The 25,052-nt window shown below is 47.6% G+C and overlaps 1 protein-coding gene across 3 annotated transcripts in view; it reads right to left on the minus strand.

The window, feature by feature from the left end:
* Positions 1,133–25,052, minus strand: part of LBH (limb bud and heart development) — a 35,252-nt gene continuing 11,332 nt past the window's right edge. For all 3 annotated transcript variants that reach the window (XM_021087663.1, XM_013996234.2, XM_021087662.1), the window contains exon 3: positions 1,133–3,800. In XM_021087663.1, the coding sequence (XP_020943322.1) occupies positions 3,612–3,800 (189 nt within the window). In that variant the 3' untranslated portion in view covers positions 1,133–3,611. The remainder of the gene's footprint in view (positions 3,801–25,052) is intronic.

Genomic DNA, 25,052 nt, shown 5'->3' on the forward strand with positions numbered 1-25,052 from the left:
CTCAGACTCAAAAATGTCCAAAAACCCTTTCTATAAAGCACCGCCTTCTTTCACTCTGACCTCCATGAAGCGCCCCCCCCACCCCCACCCCCGGTTGGTCTTTCATCTTGGTCTCCCAATTCCATCTCCAGAGAGGCAGTGCCAAAATGTAAAGGATAGCATTCTAAGCCCTGCACTTATTTATTTTTTGGTCTTTTTGCCATTTCTATGGCCGCTCCTGCGGCATATGGAGGTTCCCAGGCTAGGGGTCTAATTGGAGCTAATTGTGGCCTACACCAGGGCCACAGCAACGCCAGATTCTTAACCCACTGAACAAGGCCAGGGATCAAACCCACAACCTCATTGTTCCACAACGGGGACTCCTAAGCCCTGCACTTAGACTGAAATCCAAACTCTTCCTCCAGCCCTCATTGCACTATGTCCTCCTCCCTGTTCCCTCCAGTCAGGCTCATTCCAAGTCTGCTCTGCCAGAAGCACTCACTCCATACACCTCACCCCCTTCTCTTGCTCCATGTTACTTTTTCAGATGCCCCTCCTGACCCTTCCGATAGACACTCTCAGAGCACCTGCTTTTCCTGTCTTTCACTCACCACATCTGTCAATTTTACACTAACGCAGTGCAGTGAGGGCAGGATCTGCTGCTATTTTGTTTACCCCAACCTCTTAACAGTGCTTGATAAGTCCAAGGTACTCAATCAATGGGTTGAATGACTCTTGGAGCTCTCTGAGCTACATACACACCTATCCATTTATTCTTAGACTTTAAAAACTTTACAATATATCTTAAGGTGTTTCTCTTCCCTTAGAAAGGCTGTTTAAAAGCACAGCAGTGTGTTAAAATCTCCCCAGCTGATTCTGAAAAATGCTAATGCCCGGACCTCACCCCAACCCACTAAAATCCACAGGCATCTGCATTGTTTTAAAGCTCCCCTGGTGACTCTGAAGTGCATCCAGAGCTACTGTGAAGAAAAAGCTGCTTTCATTCAACCTGCTGATAAAAACTAAGGACAGGCTTGACCCACAAGGGCCAGCAGGTGAGATATGGAAGGACACTCACATGGGGCTCCTGCAAGGGTGGCTCCTGTGTCTTGTCCATTCCAATGGAGCAGGAAGAAAGGAAACCAGACCAGAGTGGAAAGCATTTTCAAACTTTATTTACAACTGTCACAGTGACAAAAAGTAGTTTGGAAAAAAAAAAAAAAAAAATGCTAGTTTCTCCCTGAGCCTCAAAAAAGAACAGATAGAAGTTACAGGAGGTTCATCTTACAACAGGCATTTTTACTGAAATACTAAGGTTTTTTTTTTTTTTTCCCCTCAATATGATCAGTTAGAAATACACACAAGTTACTTTAAAAAAAAAAAAAAAAGGAGGCCAGACAGGAGCTCAGCCACTTGTCCAAGAGCAGCTGGGTTCCCCCAACAGGCTCACTGCTGAGGGTCCTGACTTGAGCTGTCAGCCCCTGGTCTGCTCAGACTCCACGTGGTCGTACAAAGGGGTCTAGTGACCAGCAAAATAATAAACCACCCCCATAAACACACATATACACAAAGTCGATTTGTTATGCAGTTTACAAGCACATTCCCATCACATGGCAAGACTGGACGGATGATACCGGGGAGTGGATGAGAGGGGACACAGAAACACGAGATTGTTTTCAAAGGCAAGACCCCATCCACAAAGGGAAGTGCGGGATGAGAACGGTGGCTGTGAAGGAATGAGAGGAACAAGGGAGGCTCTCTGCAGCCAAAGCAAGGGAGAGGGAGAGCGAGAGCCAGGGCAACCCCCTGGCTGTGCAGGCTGCAGGCCTCTCCCACTTGCTCAAGGAGCTGGAAGAAGTTATTGCCATCGGTGTGTGTGCGACACAAGCAGACAACACAGAGGGTGGGGGCAGGGAGGCGAGGGGCTGAGCGTCGGCTTCCCAGAGCCAAGTCCTGCTGCTGTGACAAAAGCACGCGCTGGTCCTCCTGCCCCAACGTTCTCCAGAGCCACACTAACCTTGAGGTATAAAACACAACTCCGCACGCAAGTCCCAACCGGGATCAACCTGGACCGACTGGAGCCCTGAGGGGAACACGGTGGGTGTCTCCGTTGGCCGAGTTCAGCCCCAGGGAGCATCCTGAGCTCATCTCTTGGCTGCACAGTCCTGCTCTGAGATAGAGATGGTTTGAAGAGTTTGTCCTGCAATCTCTGCAGCTCCAGATGGTTCTTAACCATGATAAGAAGCTCTAAGCACAAGCTAGCTTTCTCGTGCCACTGTGTCCTTGCAGGGGTCAGGTGGGAGGTGGGGAGGGGTGAGGCCCACCGCTCAATGCTCCCTCACCATGCCCTCCTCCCCCCACATCCGGGAACAAACCGAGGATCAGCTTGGAATCTCACGACACTTTAGTTTCAAATTCCATCCCCAGGCTGCTGCATGAGAGCCTCTCCCTGCCATCCAGTACCACCTGGGCTCTGCCAGCTCTCAGGACCTGCATTAAAGTTCATGTCCTCAACAAGAAATAGAAAAAGCCCCCTCTGCATGCCACTCAGCTCCCACCAGAAAAGCAGGCCAAGATCCCACGTGGGAGTGGGTGCTGCGGCGGGTCGGGCTGGCTGGATTATTCCGCAGCGGGGCTGGCAGCCACCCCGGCCTGACTGCTGTGGCCGGGACTAGGGAGGGTGGAGGTCAGGGGACAGGAAGGGCCAGCCTGGAAGAGGCTCGTGCCTCTGCTCAGAGGGAGAGCAAGTCCGGGGCGAGCAGGTAGGAAGGGATCTTGGTGTCCAAGCACCCACCTGGGTCTTCCAACAAGGGCGGGAAGAGCTCTCGCAACTTCCAAAAGGGCTTGGGGGCAAACGGGATACATCAGGGGAGAACTGAAAAGTGCGGTCTCTTAAAAACCTCCAGATTACAGCGGGCACATACACCTGCCGGGGTCGGAGGGGAAGGTGATGGAAAAGGAAACAGGAGACCCTTTTCTTTCCCAGCATCACCTCCAGCTGGCTTTGCCGGCAGCCAGCGTCCACTGTTCTCCTTTATCTGCCTCCCCATTACAGACCAACACACCTGAAATAAAAGCAAAAGCTGGCAGTGGGCAAAACTGGGGAGAGAGATGAAGACTTTGTCGTGTGAGGTCCCAGCCGCCAGAGTGCATGCATGCCGGGCAGGTACTTCCTGGCTGCGCTTCTCTGCTCAAAGTTTTCTTTAAAACGCCTGTTTTCTCTTTCATCTGTTTGTTTTCTTACCCCAGTCATCCCTTGTTAGCTTTGTACTTCCCCCATCCATCCCCCACCCCCCCAAGAGCCCCCCAGAATCCCACCGCCCCAACCTGCTGGAGTTCAGATAAAGATCTCCAAGGCGCCGCCTCCCCGCACCCCCCACCCCTGCTCTAAGCAGCTGCCTTTCTCAGAAGGCCTGGCACGGTGTCGCTGACGGCTCTGCTGCTCGACATCTCAAAAAAGGAAAAGAAAAGAAAAGAAAACCAACTCAGTGATTTGCAGGTGCAAAACGGAAGCCATCATCCGCTGTTTTCAGAACTGTTGTGGCTCACACGCTCCTTCCATCGTAGTGGGAAAGAATACAGTTCAGGTACAGATGCTGCCTGGGGTGACCCCGTGGGAGCCGGCGCGGACTCTACTGCTCCTTGTTTTCATTCGCTGTCTCTTCACAGTTGTCCTGCTCATCCTCCTGGACCAAGAACTCCTCGGGGGGCCACCGGAGCTCCCCACTCTCCACCTCCCCCTCTGTGGGCTCCACCACGATGGAGGGCAGACGGTCCTTCAGTTTGCAGCAGCGGTCGAAGTCTGAGGGGTCGGGGAAAATCTGAAATAAAAGCAGAGAGAGAACCTGGTCACGGACACGTGCAGGAAGGAGCCCCTGCTCTGGACCAGGGACCATGCCACAGCCTCAGGAGTGGGGCATCAGGCGGGAGCCAGGGAGCAAATTCTGGAGCAACAGAGGAAACCATCCCTCGGGAGACTAAGCCTGGAGCTGGAAGTTTTCGTGGCAGTGCTACTGAATGTGTGTTTGGATTTTTTGTTTTCAGATAAAAGAACTCAAAATCATGGCATCCACAGCCAGTCACATTTCCATTTGCAGCAAGCGGGTTACTCTAGCAGTCCAACGCAGGTAGCAGGTGCCAGGGCATTAAATGCCCCCTAGGATAATTATTGGTACCTGGTGCGAGCCACCTACCAGGTGCTTTACATGAATAATTTGGACCCAACACAGTCATGCTGAAACATAGATGTTGCTAATACTACTTGAAAGAATTCTAGAAGATTCCTGGAGAAGGAGGTGGTCCACACCATTCAGCCTAGAAATGAGTGGTGGTGGGACGAGATTCAGACTCAGGTCTAGTTTGATTCCCAAGCCCATACCCGTTACCACTGGCCTCCTAATGAGACGGGTTCTGACCTCACTGCAGCTGTAAAGTCAAGGTTAAATCAGGGTTGGGGACATGGGCCCAAACACAAGCACGCTGGGAATACAACCACAGGCTTCTTTTTCACTTGTGACCAATGCCTGGCTTCTTGACCATCCTATACCTAAAAGCTGACTTCTTTTTCAGAGTCCCGTCCACGAGACTTTTTTCTTTTTTCTTTTTAGGGCCTTGCCTGTGAAGTATGGAAGTTCCCAGGCTAGGGGTTGAATGAGAGCTACAGCTGCCGGCCTACACCACAGCAACGCCAGATCTGAGCAGCATCTGCGACCTAAGCGGCAGCTCACAGAAGCGCTGGACCCTTAGCCCACTAAGCAAGGCCAGGGGTCGAACCCGCATCCTCACGGACACTGTGTTGGATTCTTAACCCGATGAGCCACACTGGGAACTTCGAGACTTCTTTTTTTTAATGCCTGCTGTGGGTCCTGCCCAGAGCCGGGAGAAACCCCAAACCAGGCTATACAATTCAGGCTCTGCAGATTCCCTTTGGACATGCTGCCCTGTGACTACAGCTGACCCAATTCTTTGCCCAGCAGTTTAAGTACTTAATCCGATGGGCTGCTAGTCCCTCGTCACTCACAGCCCTCAGGGACACTCCCAAGTGCCAGAGAGAAGAGACACTGTTTGGGACACAGGGGCTCAAACGGCACCTTCAAGGCCATCTCTTCCAAACTCTCCATTTCATATATGAGGAGGTCAGGAAACTTGCTCAGGGTCATAACAGCTTGTTAATGAGAAAAAAGAAAGGAAAGCAAAACCTAGAGAAGGTGGAGACCCACATTTGAAGTGCTGGGGGTTCCCTATACCTGGCTCTGGCTCCCGGAGGAAGTAGAAGTATCCCCTACAAACTCAGGCCCCCCAGCTTCTAGGATGCTATAAGGGTGCCTGATCTTACGGCACCCAATCCTAAGCAGTGCTGCCCCAGTCAAGTCCCCTGCCCACGTCACAGGCCACGTGGGGCTGCTGGGAACCACGGGCCTCAACCCAACCTCCCCAATCCCTGCAGACCTGTGATTATTAACCATTTATCCAATAAAGCCCTATTGCTGGGGATTAAGTCTTAAGCCAGCTGCACAACCAGGCTTCATTAAAGACTTAACGAGGCTTATAAAAAGTATGGTAAGAGCAGCCAGGAGGAAAACAAGGCGGAGAGGGGCTAGGCTTGGGGTGAAGGGAGGCCTGTTGATCCCCCACTTTGGGCTTTCTCTTCCAGAGGCAGCCAGCCCTGCACGGCTGCCCTGGCCTGTGCGGTGCACACAGACCCGTGTGCTGAGTAGGGAGAGGGCCAAGTGGCTTCCTTGGGCCCCCCTCCCTTCTCGTGTAGAGCTGGAGCCCCTCCTTGTGGGTGAGGACACAGGTGTCCTTCCAAGCATGGGCTCTGGGCATGAAAGGGGAACCCCACGATGGAAAGCACACTTTCACACATGACTTCCCTTGGGCTTTATCAAACCCCCTAGGAGCAGAGAGACCCTGGGGACCTGGGGGTCACATGGGAGAGGCAGGATTCAAACCTAGATCTGCTGTTCATGGCACCTGTGCCTTTTGGAAAATGAATGGACACTCCTGGGTCAATAGAAAACCGACCAGGGAGGGCAGGCAAGATCCCAGGCCTTAAGAGCCCAGCTGGCTGCTGGAGGCCCCCATGCGGGCCCCAGTTCAGACGACCGTCTGGGCAGCCAGGTCCAGAAATGAGCTTCCCCGTCTGCACCGTTGTTCCAGATCGTCAAGGACAGAGCCATGAAATTTCAAGGGGAGGTGACACCTGGCCCGGGACAGACCTGGGCCCCTGCCTCTACCCTCCGACCTCAAGCCCAGGGCTGTGCCCACGCTGTGACTCCACAGCTGAGAGAGGTCGCAACTGGCTTCTAATTCAGATCACCCAAGCTGAGGAAGAGCCAAAGGGACAAGCAGCAGCAAGGCCAGCAGAGGGACAACAACAAGGGTGCAGAGCAAGTGATCTCCTTTTATGCTGGGAAAGGGTCTTTAACGAACTAAAAGCAGGGGGAAACGTTAAAATAAGGAGGATGATGGTGGAAGATATACCAGGCACATTTGCTGAGCAGAATCTCCGTCTCCACAGTAATCCTCTGAAGTGGTGTGATCACTACTGGCTGGATGAGGAAACTCAAGCACAGAGCAGGCAAGTGACTTACTCAAGGCCACAGAGCTAGGAAGTGGTCGGGTGGGGACCCAAACTCAGGCCCTCAAGATTTCAAAGGAGATGTTCATGTGTTAAGACAGTGTCAAGCCAGAGACCCTGATTTTCCACGAGACCCTAACAAAGCCCTCTCCGCCGCCAGGGCCTCTGTTATTCCTTTGATGACGTGAAGAGATTGTCTGGTCTCACTGGATGGGTACAAATGCTTGGCAAATACCAAGACGATAAAATGCTTTGAAGACATATGCTAAATTCAAATTGGAATGTCCTCTTTTGGAGCAGTTTCAACAGGACTACGGTAAGTACTCAATCCCTAAGCGAGAGGCAGCAATACTAACAAGTAATTAAAACAACTCCAAACAATGCTTTTCATACCAGAGCTGCACAATTAAGTCTTTTAAGTCCTTGGGGGACGTCTGAGCATTGAACTTCTGATACTGCTTAGTTGCCAGAGAACTTTGCTCCCTGAATTGCTCAAGCCAAGCGCCATCAAAAAAAAAAAATTTTTTTTTTTTTACAAAGCCTGTTCATTACATTTCAAAAAATCACTATAATAATCCAACCCTCCCATCAGAGATTTTATTTTATTATCAGAGAATACAATTTATGCCTCTGAAAATTGTAGCTCTCTCCAAAGACAAACAAAACGCACCCAGAACCAAACAGCTTCTCATTTCCTCACACCCAGACAGAAAGCCTTGCAAAGTGTAGCCTAGTATTTTGCCAGTACAATCTTATCTCCAACAGCTGCCTAAGAGGCTGACCCCAAGGAGGTCAAGATTTTTCCACTAAGTCATGCTTTTTAATCATCTAGGCAGCAGAAAAATGAGAGGTTGCAACGGCAATTTGACGGGGCGGGGAAGGCAGTGGAAAAAAGGACTCAAGTCAGACTTGCCAAGCACATGACAGGTAGGGCTGGGGCAGCAGGCCAGCCCGGCATGCTGTTTGCCTGCAGGAACTGGCAGGGAATAAAGCACTGCCCCTGTTCCAAAAAGAAACTGCTTCTGGTTAAACCTCTTACCCCAAAACACCCCTTCTCCCCGGACTGGGGAAAGGCCAGGGAAATAAAATCCTTTTCTCTTTTCTCTGCAGGAAAGGCTCATTTCCAAGAGGCTCAGAAGGGAAGATGAGGAGGCTGAGAGGCATTTCCCACCCTCACCCCAAGCACAGGACAGATCTAGAAGCATCCATCCCAGCTGGGATTCTGTCAGCCCTGCCCCTTCCGCTGTCTGCCAACCCTGGACTCCTCATCCAGCTGTCACACTGGGCTGCCAGCCCAGATGGACAGCAAGCTCCCTGCTTTGCAAATGGGGAGACGTCTTCAAATCACCTGCACCAGGAACATTTCGCATCTCCCTCTGGAGGAACAGCAGGCATTTAAACTTGGGCATGGCGAAATTTACAGAGGCCATCCTTTGCCAGGTGGCCTCCAATCCCAACAAGCCCTGACATTTTGGGAACTCCAATGAGTTCACTCAAAAGGTCAAAGGAGCTTGAGGACCTTCTAGGGAGAAACAGCGTGTGATGTCAACATACTGGAACTTCTGGCCGTGTAGATCAGAGCTGTCCTGGAGAACTTTCCACAATGATGGAAACGTTGGAGTTCCCATCGTGGCGCAGTGGCTAACGAATCCGACTAGGAACCATAAGGTTGTGGGTTCGATCCCTGACCTTGCTCAGTGGGTTAAGGATCTGGCGTTGCCGTGAGCTGTGGTGTAGGTTGCAGACGTGGCTCAGATCCCGCATTGCTGTGGCTCTGGCATAGGCCAGTGGCTACAGCTCCGATTCGACCCCTAGCCTGGGAACCTCCATATGCCACAGGAGCAGCCCTAGAAAAGGCAGAAAGACAAAAAAAAAAAAAAAGGAAATGTTTTCTATCTGCACTGTCCAATGGTAAGCACCAGCTACAGGTGTCTATGAAGTACTTGAGACTAAACATTTTAATTTCCTTTAAGTTTTATCAACAGACATTTAATAGTAATATGAAATTATGTGAAATATATAACGTTAATATAAATTTGAATAGCTACACAAGTAAATGGTTAAATACAAGACACAGTGAAAGCAGGCCTGTCCAGGAAGCTCAGGATGTTTCGTTGATGGACCAGCACAGGCAGTCTCAGAGCAGGGAAGTCTAGGTTCAGGAGTTCCCACTGTGGCTCAGCAGAAATGAATCTGACTGGTATCCATGAGGATGTGGGTTCAATCCCTGGCCTCGATCAGTGGGTTAAAGATCCGGTGTGGTCGTGAGCTGTGGTGTAGATCACAGACACGGCTCAGATCCTGCACTGCTGTGGCTGCAGTGTAGGCCAACAGCTACAGCTCCAATTCGACCCCTAGCCTGGGAACTACCATATGCGGAGGGTGTGGCCCTAAAAAGAAGAAAAAGAGAGAGAGAGGGAAGTCTGGGGTTGGGGTTGAAGGTGAGCTCCTGGAGATGAGGAATAAGTCAGCAGGCCTTTGTTCAAGCATAAAAGTTGCCAGCCAGTCAGCTCCCATTTCACCCATGGAGGGAAACTGAAAGGTAACACCAGGGCCCCAAAGCCCTGAAATTTGGGGGCCTAGGTATCAACTGTCTGCCTCTCAGCCAGGTGACTCAAACCTGGCTGCCCCAGGGGTGGGAGAGGAAAGAGATGTCTGGCACCTAGCATGGAAAATGTGAGCGGTTCTGGTTGGAGCAGCCCTCCCCCGTGTGCACACCTCCCTCCACTGTCCTCCCTGACAACTTGAGCTGGCCACCAAGAGGGCAGAGGGCTCGGCAAAGAGCTGAGAGATGCTAATAGGGAAAACGGACACCCCCGGGTAGAGGAGATGAAAGGCAGCTAACTAGACATAAAAGGCTCATTACCAGTTCTGCAAGCTGAGACCCAGGGAGCTTGTGCATCCTGCTCCTCTTTGCTGGGGGAGAACAGAGGCAAGAGGCTTGCTGGTGTAGGGGGAGAGGGGAGGAGGGGTGGAGGGGCTGAGAGGAATAACCAGGTCTCTCTCCAAGGCCCTGGGAGGCTTCGTCTCAGCATTCAAAATCACGCAATGAGCCTCTCCCCTCTCTGGTTCCAGTCGGGGGCGGGGGAGGTGGGGAATCAACCCCAAACTTGGAATGGAAAATCGCCACTCCCACAGGTAGAGGAGGAGTCTGAAAGATACAGCTTTTCCTTTGTCCTCATGTCTTATTATCTCCATAGCCAGGGTCAAGTCTCTAACTTTTCTAAGTCTCGGTTGCCTCTTGAGTAAAATGAGGAAAGAGTTTCCTCTCTACTGTATTACATGATGCTTCAGGTTGAGGGCCAGTATGGTACCCAACAGGCTCAAAGGTGTGGTGGCCCATCCTCCTCTCCTCATTTATAAATTGGGATTAATGCTAATACCCATTTTATAGGGCTTTGGAGAAAAGCAAATGCAGGTACATACAAATATGTTCTGTAAACTTTAAATTCCTAATGATGGTTCTTATTAGGTAAATCTGGGGTTCCCAAGGCGCATTTAGAGTCTGCAGCTGTGGCTTAGGACAGGAGCAAATCAGCAGCATTCCTGGGCTTGCGCTCACAAATTCTAGGCCAGGCTCTTTGGAGAAATGGTTGTGACTTCATCACCTCCCCCTCAGTGCCTCTCTTTTCCCAGGGCATGGGTTAGGCCAGCTGGAAGGGGAGCCACTTGCCTTGGCCAGATCCTGGCCTTTCAGTAGAAGCCCCTGCAATCTCCCGCTTCTGTACACTCCCCTCCCTCCCCCAGCCTATTCCAGGGGCCTGTGGCCCGGGTTTCTTATTTTTCCTGGAGAACAACAATGGACTGGCCTTGTGTATTTATTCCTTCCTAGGAGGGGCTGGTTTCTAACAATGGACAGATCTCTACCAGCATCCTGCTCTGCCAAAGGCTGAATGAATGAGCAGCAACTAATTCAAAAGAAAAAGTACACTCTGCTTCTTTGTCCCCTAACAATATGTGAAGGCAAGAAAAATGTTCTTTGAAAGACTTGCCTCCTCTATTTTATCATCACCATCATTATTTGCATGGTACTGACTTTTCAAAGTGAAACATGGCTGGTAAGAACAGAAAGAATTACAGCAAAGGGGCACAGTGGCTACCAACTGCATTCAGGGGAGTAGGGAGAACATTCTCCCACCTCCACCTGGATGCTAGTGACCTCATTCTCCATCCTTGAGACTCACCTCACTCAACTCTCCCCTGGCCTGGGTTATGGAATATCCACCTCACCCTCTCCTGCCTTCTCTATCTCTGACCCTATAGGAGACTTGAGAAGAGATTTGGGGCTTAATAACAACTGTTGCATCTCCTTCCTTTGGATTAAAGATGCTTAAGCCTGCAGCCTTGAAGCTTAAAAGAAAAGGAAATCCTCTGGATAAACACCATCTTTCATAAACATCTCTCCAACACACACCCATCCTGCAAGTGAACAGTTCCAAATTCCAAGTAATTAGAACTAATTGCTACTGATACCTCTGGGCCCAGCAAGCCAATGGGCTTTTGGAATGTTAAAGAATGTTTCTCAAAATTCTCCGTGTGGCAAGAAAACACTGCAGCTGTCTGGCATAGATGATTTCAAGTACCCACATTCCTTATCCTTATTGCCCTTTGAAAAGAGCACATAAAAAAGAACAAAATAATGCCATTTGCAGCCATTGGATGGACCTAGAGATTATCACACTAAGTGAAGTAGGTCAGATAAAGGCAAATATCACATGATATTACTTATATGTGGAATCTAACTTTAAAATGATACAAAAGAACTTCATTATAAAATGGAAACAAACTCACAGATTTTGAAATCAAACTTATGGCTACCAAAGGGGAAACCCTGGGGGGAGGAATAAATTGGGAGGATGGGCTTAACATAGACACACTACTGTATATAAAATAGATGAGTAACAAGGAGCTACAGTATAGCACAGGGAGGGCTACTCAGTGTTCTGTAAAATCCTGTATGGGAAAAGAATACATATGTGTATATGTATAACTGATTCACTTTGCTGTACACTGAAAATAATACAACATTGTAAATCAACTATACTCCAATCATTTAAAAAAAAAAGAAAAGAAAAAAAGAAAGAAAGAAGGCATGCTTTCCTGGGCCTTGAGGGATGGGCTTTCTCTCTCTCTCTCCCCCACTGGTGCTACCTAGGGGTCCCACAGCCACAGCCCCCTCTTGCAGGAAGCTCAAACCGCCAAGGCTGCCATTTCCAACCATTCCTTCCTTCTTTGTTTTGGAGACAAAGATCTTGATTGTGTAGCCTGGTCCCAGAGCCTCCCCATCCTTGTCTTGGGCTCCCCTATTACATGGCTTCCAAACTCATCCCAGGATGGAAGCAACTCTTTCAAGTTTCTAAGGACTTGCTTACGGGCCAGCCTCTTGGCTTGGCCTTCATTCACCACCACCCGTGCAGCACACTACCAGGCCAACCTGCGTCAGGACTTTGGCTCTCTCTGATTCTCATGACCCTGCTCAGATTCATCTGACCTGTCTAACCTCACCTTGCCTGTGCCCTCCCTGGACTCGGTGTCACCCAGGCTTTTCTCCTGGCTTCACCTGCCCATGTTAGGCTGAGGATTTCCCCCACCCACGCTGCACTTCCCTTTCCACCATCTGTGAAAATCTCCACTTGGATAACATCCAGCACCTCCACCTCAACTTTTCCCAAAGTGAGGTCATCAGCTAATTTATGTCTTTGAGTTAAAGACATCGCCCCCACCCCACCCCCACCAAACAGGAAGACCTGCTTAATGGTAGGTCCCGTAAAAAAAGGCCTGGAGATTTTAGCTGATCATTACTGCCGTATTAACACAAAACACTGAAGCAAACAGGGGTACCTTCCTAGAGGTCATTACACCAACAACGAGGCAATGCCCTGCTGTCCCCTGATCAGACACTTTCTGCTCAGTCCAGAGCAGTGGTTCTCAAGGCTCAATTCCCAAGGTCTTTCAGGGAGAAAGTGTCTATGGAGTTAAAATGTTTTCTGAATAATACTGAGATGTCATTTGTCTTTCTTCCTGCGTTAATACTTGCACTAATGGTGTAAAAAGCAGTGGCGGGTGAAATTGCTGGCACTGAGCAAGAATTAATGACGGTGGCAGAAGCAACCTGTACTTGTAGTCATTGTATTCTTCTCTACCCCCCACTCACAATCAAAACAAAAAACTTCATGTCCTTGATGAGCAGTAAAGATTAATTCTTATTAAATATGGACTCTTTTTTTTTTTTTTTTTTTTTTTGCTTTTTAGCCAGCACTCGCGGCATATGGAGGTTCCCAGGCCAGGGGTCAAATCGGAGCTACAGCTGCCAGCCTACACCACAGGTACAGCAACTCGGGATCCAAGCCGTGTCTGCAACCTACACCACGGCTCACAGCAATGCCGAATCTTTAACCCACTGAGTGGGGCCAGGGATTGAACCCGCAACCTCATGGTTTCTAGTCGGATTCGTTTCTGCTGCGCCATGACGGGAACTCCTAAATATTGACTCTTAAGTACATGTTGTTTTACTACTCTGTGTGATGAAATGGTAAGTCAGCATAAAACACTTCTGGTGCATCTCAGCACAACGGTTGTCTTGCAGAAAAGCAGTTAGGAGATGGAATTGCAAGCTGCACTAGCCATTTTTTCCCACAGAACACCATTTCCAGCTGAAAGAAGGACTGACAACAAACCATGATTATTCACATTTGGGAATTTGGCAGCTATAAGCCTGACATTTTAAAGAAAAGGACTGGTGGTATTTGCTACCAATGATAAAAACTGAGGTCTCAGGCAAAAATTAGAACTTTGGAAAACTTCTATCAGCCACTGTAAGCTTGGCAGTTTCCTACTACTTGAAGAATTTCTGATGAGACCAGTGGAGATATTAGCTAATGTGACTTTTTGATATTATTAAACAAAACGTGTTAACATTTGGAAGATCTGCATAACTCAGTGAACCTATATTTTCCCAATGATCAGTGCAGCGCATTATGAAACCAAGCGTGGGTAAAAGATTCATTCGAAGTGCAAGAAAGGCTAATGAATTTTAATGTAAGGGTACAGAAGGTTCACTGATAAGGTTTCAGATTCCACATTACCGCTAACCTTTAAGAAACCACCACTTGCTGAGTTTTGCTGAAATATCAAAGTAAAATATATGAAAAGGCTCTTAAAACATTTCTTCCTTTTCTAACTACATACCTACTTCAGCCAGGTTTTCTTCATTTACATCAACCAACACGGTTCACGACAGACTGAAAGCAGAAGCAGATGTGAGATTCTAGCTCTCCTCTATAAGCCAGATATCAAGCAGATTTGCAAAAATGTTAAACCTTTCTTCTCACAAAACTTTTATTTTTGTTTTGGAAAAATACATTTATTTTTATTAAAAACCATCACTTGTATTAACTGGTAATGGTTTTATTGTTATTTTGAAGGAATTAACAAATAATTAAAAAATTAAACACTCTATTTTAATACCACAAGATATAACTCACATAAATATCTCTGGCAGTTCTAAATAAGTATTAAGAACATAAAAAAGACCAAGAATTTTTTTTAAAACTTGAGAACCAATGGGCTGGAGAAAAAACACCCTCATAAAGGTGCTTCTATAAGTCAAAGTTGAAGGATGATATGTTTTAAAACTGGAAAAGCTTTGAGGAGAAACTAAAAGGTGCCTTCGTGTATGTGAAAGGCTGACATGAAGAAAAGAGATTTTTTTTTTTTTAACTCCAGGGGGCCCGATCTAGGATCAGGATGGAGGATTTCACCTCATTGTACAACATTCTAGCACAAAATGATAGAATCAACTTTCCCCATTACAGATGCAGAAGTCAAGGTCTGAAGAGGTGACGTGAGTTGTATGAGATGACACAGGTAGTGGCAAAGCCAAGATTAGAAACCAGCTATCCAGATTCATGGTCCATAATCTCGCTGTGCTGAGAGGCTCTGGGCTCTGTCACCAGCAGTGTTCAAAGAGCACAGAGTGACCCAAGGCCATTCTGCTAGAGTGCATTCCCACATCTGTGAGAGACTGGCAGTCTTAAAAGTGCCCTCCCACTCTGAGAAGCCATAGGACCACCACTGTGATCCCAAGGACAGAATCAATATCCATGATCTCCAAACTTTGTTTTTTTGTTGTTGTTTTTTACACTTTTTATGGTAGTTGATTTACAGTGTTCTGTCCTTTTTTGCTGTACAGCAGAGTGACCCAGTTATACATCTATATACATTCTTTTTTTCACATTATCCTCCACCATGTTTCATCCCAAGTGACTAGATAGAGTTCCCTGTACTACACAGCAGGATCTCGTTGCTTATCCACTCCAAATGCAACAGTTTGCATCTAGTAACCCCCCAGACTCTCAGTCCATCCCACTCCTTCCCCGTCCCCCTTGGCAACCACAAGTCTGTTTTCCATGTTCATGAGTTTGTTTCTTTTCTGTAGACAGGTTCATTTGTGCCATGTATTAGATTCCAGATATAAGTGATATCATATGGTATTTGTCTTTCTCTTTCTGACTTCACTTAGTATGAGAGTACAATCACCAGACTCTGTATACACCCTACAAGAATTTTGAAAAACCATGTCTCCTTCTACAGTTCTTAAAACTGACACCTAAAGCTTCTGATATATAATAAATGTCAGTATTTTAAATTAAAACATGTAAGCCATTGTTTTAAATGTATACGCAAAGGCTTATAAATACCATGGCAACCATCACCTACTTTAAAAAAAAAAAAACTCATCGAAAAGCTCCTAGGTTAAAACTTAGCACTTCCTCTATTTGAAAATGCATTTCTATTCTACTGCTCCATGGAATTTTATCTTCATATACTTTCAAATATGACAGTTTTTAGTCATTAGCTTTCTTTTTACTTCTCTGCAATAAAAGATATATTCATTGTACATAAATTGACTTTTAATGTTTTTATGTCCTGGGACCCTAAGCCTTTTTAGTAAAAAAGAAAAAAATTCTGGATTAGCTTATTGCAGCTATTGGTATGGAAATGATCAATAAACATACCACAAATAATGATTAAATGCAAAGGTAATTTTTAAATTGATTTTGTATTGTGATAGGTGAGATTTATGAAACTTCTTAGAACCATTTTAAATGGTCCATTTGTTTGATGCCCCTAAGGTTTCTACACACTGGGGAAAGAAACCCTGAAAGATTCAAAGGAGGGCAAGAAGCAGGTCCTCCTAAAAAGGAGGTAAAGGGTTGGATTACCTGCGGTGGTGCAGTGGGTTAAGAATCCGACTGCATGGGAGTTCCCGTCATGGCGCAGTGGTTAACGAATCCGACTAGAACCATAAGGTTGCGGGTTCGGTCCCTGCCCTTGCTCAGTGGGTTAACGATCCGGCGTTGCCATGAGCTGTGGTGTAGGTTGCAGACGTGGCTCGGATCCAGCGTTGCTGTGGCTCTGGCGTAGGCCGGCAGCTATAGCTCCAATTCAACCCCTAGCCTGGGAACCTCCATATGCTGCGGGAGCGGCCCAAGAAATAGCAAAAAAAAAAAAAAAAAAAAAAAGACAAAAAAAAAAAAGAATCCGACTACAGCAGCTTGGGTTGTTGTGGAGGCAAGGGTTCAATCCCCAGCCTGAAACACTGGATTAAAGGATTCAGGGTTGCTGCAGCTGAGGCTCGGATTTGATCCCACAGCCCTGGATTTTCCATAAGCTGCGGGTGTGGCCCTTAAAAAAGAGAAGGTGGTGGAGGGCAATCTTGACAGGAAAGGTACAAAAAAAAAAAATGGTGAGGCCTGTCTTTTAGGAAACACAATTTTGGAAAAGCAACCGAAGGTAGCCAAAGATGTGGAAACTGATTTCCCGAAAATGCCCTCTGTTGTCACATCCCTTGGAAAGTTTCTGTGAACCCCAGAGGCAGCTATCCTCTGGTTTTAACACCTTGTTAAAACATGAAGAGGTGTATACATAGAACATTTTTAAGGAATGATTTGGCTTTAAATCCTCCAATATTAGGGTGCCAAGGAAAACAGCCAGGAAGTTTCCTGATGCTTCAACTGCCATATCCAAGGGGGCACATGACCAAAGAAATACAGAAATTATAATGTAGTACTAGCTGATCCTTAAGAATGCTTCTATCTAAGAGAACACATTCAACTCTTGAAGAAGAAAAAATAAAATTCCTTCATGCTAACAGCAGTGACGCCAACCACACTTGTTATTCTGTCCTGTCCACGTACACACCATGGCTCAATTATATTTTTTTCTTTACTCACTTGTTTAAAACATGTTTTTTTAAAAAAAAAAAAAAACTCTATCACTACATAAATGGGAAACTAGTATTACTTGTCATAAGCAGTAACCATAAGATGCACTAACATTTTCAAAGTTTATCTATGTAACTTGTAAATTAAATTTGTAAACAACCAGGCATATGTGGACCTTACTGGAATGTTGGCCGAATGCTATTTACTTGTTGCAAAGAACCTAAAGCCTTGCAGAGCTGTTGGGTGGAAGGTCCTTGAACCCTGGCCCAAGACTTCCAATATGTTCAGATTTACTTCTAAGAGCCCAGCTTATCTTTGATTTCAGGGAAGTAATATTTCTAATATTTCTGGTTCTATGAGCCACACCTGGAACGCCAGGGAAACCAAGATGGTTCAGGGGCCTAAATGTACATCTGTTCAACCTTCTGGGTCTCCAGGTCAAGGCAACTTCACTGGTCTTCCTCAAGGTCACACAATGTTCCAATGTCATTTATAGAACAAAGGAGATAAGAAGGGCACTCAGCAGCTCATCTCCATTCATAATCCACAGGGCATGTCAGTATTCCCACTGTGGGACAAGATTATGATCACCCGCTATTTGGCAATGCTGGCTCAGTGTAGCCTAACATCTGAAATATTATCGTCTCGGCTCAAAATAAGCAATTAACAAACTAGAGGAGATGTACAACGTCTCCCAAATACTTTAAAATAACCAAACACCCTTCTGACTCTGCACAAATCTCCTCCACTTTTTCCATCTCTACAGACTTTACACCCCCGAGATTCTATTTGCTAGAAAAGAATCTATTTGCTAGAGCTTTCAATGCGGGGAGCTTGTATCATGATAACCTCTTTCATTTGTTTTCTGTTTTTAAGGTAATATATAATCAAGAGGCTTAATGATGTTGAAGCTCTTTGATTCAGTAATTCGACTTCCAGGAATTCATTCCAAGGAAACAAATCAGACTTGCACAGAGGTTTGTGTAAAAGGATGCTCAAAGCCAGGTTCTCTATAAGAACAAAAGGTGCCACGACCTAAATATTCAGCAATAAGTGGTATGTAACAAAATGAAATACCATTTTATAAAGAAAACCAAATGACAGGAACATAGTCACGATAATATTATAGTAAGTGGAAAAAAGATTCACTCTAGCATAACTAGTATTACCTCAACTGTATTTTTAAATAAAAATCATAGAAAAATACTGGAAGTAAACATATAAAATGTTTCAGTGATAAGAATGTGGGTATTTTCTTCCTTCGTAGTTCTCTGTATTTTCCTGAATTTCTAAAAGGAATTGCTATTATCTTTATATTTATAACAAACACACACACATACACTTTTACACCTTTTTGACTCAGAAATTCTACTCCTAAGACTCCACTCTAAGGAAACAGTATAAACTATGGACGAAGATTTATATGTAAAATTACATACAAATTATCACATTATTTGTAAGAGAAAAATGTTTACAATCTAAAAAAAATTCAACAATTGGAGAATGGTGAAAAAAATCATGTTGTAATTTTATAACATTGTGCAGTTATTAAAATGCTGCCTTTAAGGCATGTTTAAGATAAGCTGTAATGATGTGACGCTGATGACTTACACACCATAAAGTAAAAACGCAGGACAAAACTCTGTGTGATCTTGGCCACATAAAAATTACAAGTGCCATGGAAAAGAAGGAAAAAGATGCTAAAATGGTCACAGTTGCGATTTATGCGTGGTGAGATTATGGTGAGTGGATAAAAAAAGTTTAAAGAAGAAACTAAAAATTCCAACATGGCATATGTTACTTCAAAAATCTGAAAAGTAGGCATACGCATAATAAAATACATACGTTACCATTGAAAATTACTCAAAACGGGGGGAAGGAAAAGAAAATTTTCCTACAATCACAGCACCGTGATCTAAAACAATCGCTTTGAACATTCCACCATCTGCCCTTTGGGTCATGAATAAGTGTTTGTGGGTATGAGTGTGTGTGGGTGTAGGTGTGCGTGCATCTCCCTGTAGGCGCCTCAGACCTTGTCCACAGGGATCAGCGGCTGAGCTCAGTGCTGCTCAGGCACCTCGGGCTAATGCTCACCTGCGGATGAATCAGAGCTCACACGCAGAGCTGTGCCTAGAGAAAACGTTCAGGAACTTGGGAAAACCAAGGATGCCGCTCAGATCCAGGGTGGACAAGTGTTTCAAGCTCTACAAAGTAAAGGCCGAAGATGGGTTCAAGGCATACTATTAACTCTGCCTGGGAACCACTTCGTGTTCAAGTTAGAAGGAAGTCAGATCTAGAGACCAGCTACCTCTGGACTGAGGTTTGTGACTGCCCTCTTGGCCAGGCAGGTTCTACTTTGGGTGAGAGACCCAGAACCTTCCTTTCCGTTGGCTCCAGTAAAATTCCTAGCTGAGTTGCAAGGAATTGCTATCCCTTCAGCTAAATGCTTGGGTGCCTCTTCTATACAGTTTACCTAAAAGGAGCTTCTGAGAGTGTAAGGCAATTAATTCTAGCAGAGAGAGGGCCAAGGGAGCACCCAAACTTTCCTTGAGGTCAAAATGCTAGCAGGACAATGGTCTGGAGAAACCGGTAGTGAATTTTATTTTATTTTTTTTCTAAGACAGGTCTGTGCAATAAGGGGCGCTTCCTCAGTCAAGGAGTGAGAAGCAGGCACAGCATTTAATTCACTGATAAAGAATCCTCCTGAGCTGGGCTTGGAGACAAGTGGAGGACAGGTGGCCAGGTGAGCGGCAGCTGAGGGGGCACGGTGGCTATTTGATTGCAAAGGGGCGAAGCCTCGGCAACTCTGGGCCCCGTGTGAATGAGGGCCTGTCTTCATTCTCCAAGGATTATTTCAGGACTCGAGCCTGAAGGATCATTTCGGGACGTTCACTAGACACCCAGGAATAGCTCTTGGCTCCAATCACAAGATTCGCCACCCAAACTCATCCTTTTCCCTAAGAGGACAATCCTTCTCTCCAGCCACTTGGGTCAGCGTAGAGAAAGTGCTGATGCTATGAAAATCCACGCCACAGGACGGCCCGGGTAGAGGGATGATCCTCAGTGTAGGAAAGAGAGAGAGGAAGGGTCTAATCAATCACAGAGCCTTCGCTAAGCGACTGTTCACAGGACCCCGTGCCTGGCATTGTGGGAGCAAAGGGCCACCCAAGACACAGACCCGGGGTCTGGAGAGTGATGAACGCACCAGGGCTTGAGAGGCCTCAGGCCTAACACAGGCCCTTTGAGAGCAGGCTGGGTTGTATGGCTCCAGTGTGTGACATGTTGGCTAGGGAAGTGAAGCGGGCTTGTTCTCCCCCTGGCCATGCTACAGACTCACTGTTGTGACCACGGTGTGTGTGCTGGGCCAGGGCATCTCTGCAGGCCCGCACCCGGGGGCATTCCAGAACAGCGAATGCCATGCTGACGTCAAGGCTTCTTTCGGGCCCTGAAAGGAAGGTGCTGGCTCCCTCGTACGAAGGAGACGCGACTTGAATAAAGTGGGCACTGACTTAGAAGGAGACAGCATACGCCCACACAGGGTCCGTGCAACGTGCTTCGGAGCCACATGGTCCTAACCCCTCTTTTGTGTCCCCGTCTTGCGAGGTGTCCCGAGCAGGGAGCCGGGTGGACGGGCTAGGGATAGGAGAAAGAAACCTCACTGGGTTTCCAGCAACATGTTCTGTCCATGACCGCACATCTCCTGCCAAGTGCTCTGGAATTTCAGCTTTATGTCTCTCCAGGGACAACTGAGGCTTTTTAAGTCTGATGTGAACGATGATTTCCTGGTGCCTGTGGGACTTCTGCGCGCCTGCTCAGGAGGGCCTCCAAAATTCTTGAGAACATGTGGGTACCACAGCTGGGGGCGGGGGGGTACCCAAGAGCCAAGGGCACCAGGAGGAGGAGACAAAGGAAGGTGATGACTTAGGCCTGGAGTGGCCTCGTGAGCAGGGGCTTGAGGGAGACGGAGCAGAGACACACGCAGGAACCCCGACCCATCACTCATTTCCACACCTGCATTTACACAGGTGGGAACAGGGAGAGCCAGGCTCGGGGGTCTCGCTTCAGTGGAGATGTGTGTGAAGAGAAGCGTTTCTGAGCTACGGCCGGACTTGTGAGGTTCCACCGAGCCTGTTCTCTGAGAGAGGAGATGCTGCTTCTGATAGAGAGTGAGGAGGGGGAGATAAAGGAGCCGACTACTGCTGGGTCTTGGCGACAGAAGAGGCAGAGCTCCTGTGTGGGGAGGGCCTGGTTCTCAGCCAGCGCAGCACACAGACCTGACCTGGTGCAGAGCTAAAACCGAGGCTCGGGGATGGCAAGAAGCTGACGACAGGGCTTGGCACGGCCCCTCCTCCCTGTCATAGAAAACACCAGGATTTTCCCTCCCTCCTGTCTTGAGAAGCACAGGGAAGAGGCAGGGAAGCTCTTAGGGCAGTGGATGGAAGGGAAGGCCCAGGACACGGGGCACTGTGATGCGTGTAGGATTAGCTCCTCTGGTTTATGGCACATCCGCCTGGCTTCCCCGAGGACAGCCCGCTGCCCCTCTGACTGGTGGATGGACGTCAAATGGCAGGAGTGTGTGACCACAAAGAGTGGGAGGGATACAGGGATGCCGGTGAGGGACACGTGTGCCGATCAGAGAGGAATTCAAAGAGCCTAGGGAATGATAAAAGTTATCAGGCCGTGGTCCAGATGCTTTATTTTTTTGTTGTTGTTTTTGTTTTGTTTTGTTTTGTTTTTAGGGCCGCACCCATGGCATATGGAAGTTCCCAGGCTAGGGGTGGAATTGGAGCTACATCTGCCAGCCTACACCACAGCCCCAGCAACACTAGATCTGAGCCGCATCTGTGACCTACACCACAGCTCACAGATCCTTAACCCACTGAGCAAGGCCAGGGATCAAACCTGCATCCTTAAGGGTACCAATCAGGTTCTTAACCCACTGAGCCACAACAGGAACCCCAGGGCAGTTGCTTTAGAAGGTACAATTTCAAATGAAAACCAAGGAGCCATATCTCATCTAGGACTTAACAAGGGAGATAACACTGCTGCAGCCTCAGCACGCTGTGCTGGGGAAAATTAGACAGTAAGGCCAGAATGCAATGGGCCCTTGACGTGTGGCAGCATCAGTGTCCACAGACAAAAGCCCAGAACCCTTCCCCATACAGGGCTCAGACCAACTCAGGCACAGCAGGAAGGGGATCCAGTCAGAGAGGCATTCCAGAATGCCACATTCTTAGAGCCCCTGGGCGGTGGTGGGGGGCCTGCAAGGCAGCCTGAATTAGGGAAAGTATAAAGGCATTAGGTGCAGACATTCCTGTCCTGTGGGCTGGAAAACAGGAGGCCCACAGATGCAGTATGAGGGAGGGAGCTGCAGCCAACAAGGACATAAATGTCCTCACAGAGGGCCCCCCACCCCCAACACACACTCAGCCCTGTGAGCTGGCGGCCACCCACACCCCTCCCAAAATGTACTCAAGACTTTCTAGTAAGCGTTTACTCACCCACCCGACAGGTGTCATCATTCATGCCAAGCGAGAGAGCAGACATGGATTTCACGTATTGAATAGACTCTCTAAATAAATGTTAAGACAAAACAAGGCACTGGCTCTGTCGATTTTTATATATGCTCATAAAACAGCACTAACTCCCTAAGCACAAGAGATAGGGCTTACCCCAATCTTTCAGGAGATACAGAGCTATCTATCTGAGCCTGGGGAGGCCCTTTAAAAATTCTAAGGCAGAAGTGAAGGTAGGCAGCTTTAGAATCAGAAGGGATTTCACTGAAACAATCACTGTCCGCCTTGCACCTGCTCTGTGAAGGCCCTGAGCCAGTAGGCACCTTGGGTTGGGAGGGGCCACTGAGGGGTTAGTGGCTGATGGCCACGAAGAGGGACTCAGTCATCGCCTGTCCTCAGAGCTCTGGGCAGGGAGAAGGTCAGGCAGGACCACGGCAGCATCCTCTAAGCACAAATGCCACACACAGGTATCGGAGAAGAAAGAGGTCACATCTGGGGCAGAGAAATCAGGCAACTTTCATACTGAGTAGGTCTGGAGAGGGTGGGGAATGATTGACAAATTCCAGTGTGCCTATTTATTTTACGACCTTGTTTCAAGGTCAAACCACAAGTCTGAGATTTCTGTTTCATCTGCCAAGTCAGAATTGATGTCTCCTTCCCACTTTTAGTTCCTTGGAAAAGCAGGTCACAGTAAAAGCCACGTACTATTATTACTCTCAGGAGGAGTGCCAAGAACAGAGCTCAGAGATCTCTCGCCCCCAGGTCTGAGCCCAGCCGGAGCATCTACAGTGGACAGGCTCTGGCCAGTCCCCAGAGGTCTGGTGGGAATGTGTTTAATTAGATGGCACTGGCTTTGAGTGGGCCCAGAGAATAGCAGTCCTATGACAATTGTCAGACCAGCTCGCTGATTTCCCGAGAGGCTGTGAAAACTGAGCCCTCAGTCTGGCACTGCAAGGAAGATTTGGGGGGCCTTTTCTTACGCAGCAACAAGTGATCTCAGGTGCCCGGAGGTGATTTTATTTTCCTCCTGCCATGGTAGCCCCAGTTCAGCTGCCCTCACCCAGTGTTGCAGCCCCTTCCTCCCACATCACCTCGTTTAACCCGCAGATCCAGCAGAATGACCTAAAGGTCAAGAAAACTGCCCTGTAGGACCTGGCCCTTTATCCTGGGACATATCCTAAAGGAGAATGTAAAATGCACATCCAAGTCATTTCTGTATTTGAAGAGGTTCTGTGATGGAAATTGAAAACCTAGAACTGAAAAAAAACAAAAAACAAAACAAAAACCCCCCAAAACCTCATCTGTTACCACAAAGAGATTCGGTCTGATTCAGCAGCTTGGAAACTGGAATCCAAAAACACCCCAGCCTGTGGCTCAGGAAATTTCTACCCTCCCACAGGCTGTGGGGCCTTCAATTGTCTCTCTCAGAGCTACTTTGAAGGTGGAAGGTATAAAACCAACCAGAAAAGGGTATTCCCCCCTCCTTCTGAACCCCCTCAGGCCACCTGAGTACTTATTGCCAGCCAGCAAAAGGGGCTTGACCATACTGACACACAACAAAGGGGCCTTCTTGAACCTCCCAGGCATGTCTGAGGTGACTCGTGCTGTCACCTGTCGAGTCACCTTCCCCAGCCTTAGCTTTCATCTCAGCTCTCTTTGATCACCCTCCTTCCAACACGCCCACTCAGCTTTCAATTTTCTTCTTCCTTTACAAAACAAGCGCCCCTGGAATGCTTCTAAGGAATGACTAGCCAGAACAAGTCTAGATTATAGCCAACGCCAAGGCACAGACACATGATACAGCAGAAGGGCAGGGCTTTGGAGTTTGAGACCCAAGTCATCCTCTCAGTCTGAGCCTGTATCCCCATCTGTGAAACAGAATAGTAATTCCCACCTCAGAGCTGTGGTCAAGAATGAATAACACTCGTAAAATGCATGGCCAAAGCTGGCATTCAATTAATATCTGCTGAATGAGCCCATCACAGCCCATTCATCTTGACGGGCCAGTCATCCTACACAGTTTCCCAAGATCTCCCCTTAAAAACAGACTCTTTCTGGAATTCCCATTGTGGCGCAGTGGAATGAATCCGACTAGGAATCATGAGGTTGCGGGTTCGATCCCTGGCCTCGCTCAGTGGGTTAAGGATCCAGGGTTGCCATGAGCTGTGGTGTAGGCTGCGGATACGGCTCAGATCCAGTGTTGCTGTGGTTGTGGCGTAGGCTGGCAGCTATACCTCCGATTTGACTCCTAGCCTGGGAACCTCCATATGCCCTAAAAGGACAGAAAGACAAAAAGACTGAAAAAAAAAAAAAAAAAAAAGCAGACTCTTTCCTCCCTTAGATGTAATCACCTAGACACTCTCCTTGGAAATCTGAAAACAGGTCACTGCCCTGGTGGTCTCTGTAGTCAGCTGAGGGCCGTGGAAAAGCATATGGCAGGCCGGAAACAGCACCGTGTTGAGAATCTAAAGATGTTACTTTGTCCACTTTTTTGGTCCTTATGCATTTTAGATCCACCAGGTGGGATAATCTCTGAGCCGGATTCTGGCACTCGCCTCCCCGAGAGAGCTGTCCTTCAGGGAACAGTCTCTTCAACTTGAAGTGGTTTGAACACTAACCTTGTTGGAATCAGTTGGTCAACCATCAACCAGAGGAAGAAAGCAGCACTTGATACAACAATTCCTCCATCAGACCACCCTTCCCCATAAGCTGCCCCTCACAGCAATGTTGCTACCATCAAGGCATGGCCAG

The sequence above is a fragment of the Sus scrofa genome, chromosome 3, assembly GCF_000003025.6.
Source record: "Sus scrofa isolate TJ Tabasco breed Duroc chromosome 3, Sscrofa11.1, whole genome shotgun sequence".
NCBI lineage: Eukaryota > Metazoa > Chordata > Mammalia > Artiodactyla > Suidae > Sus > Sus scrofa.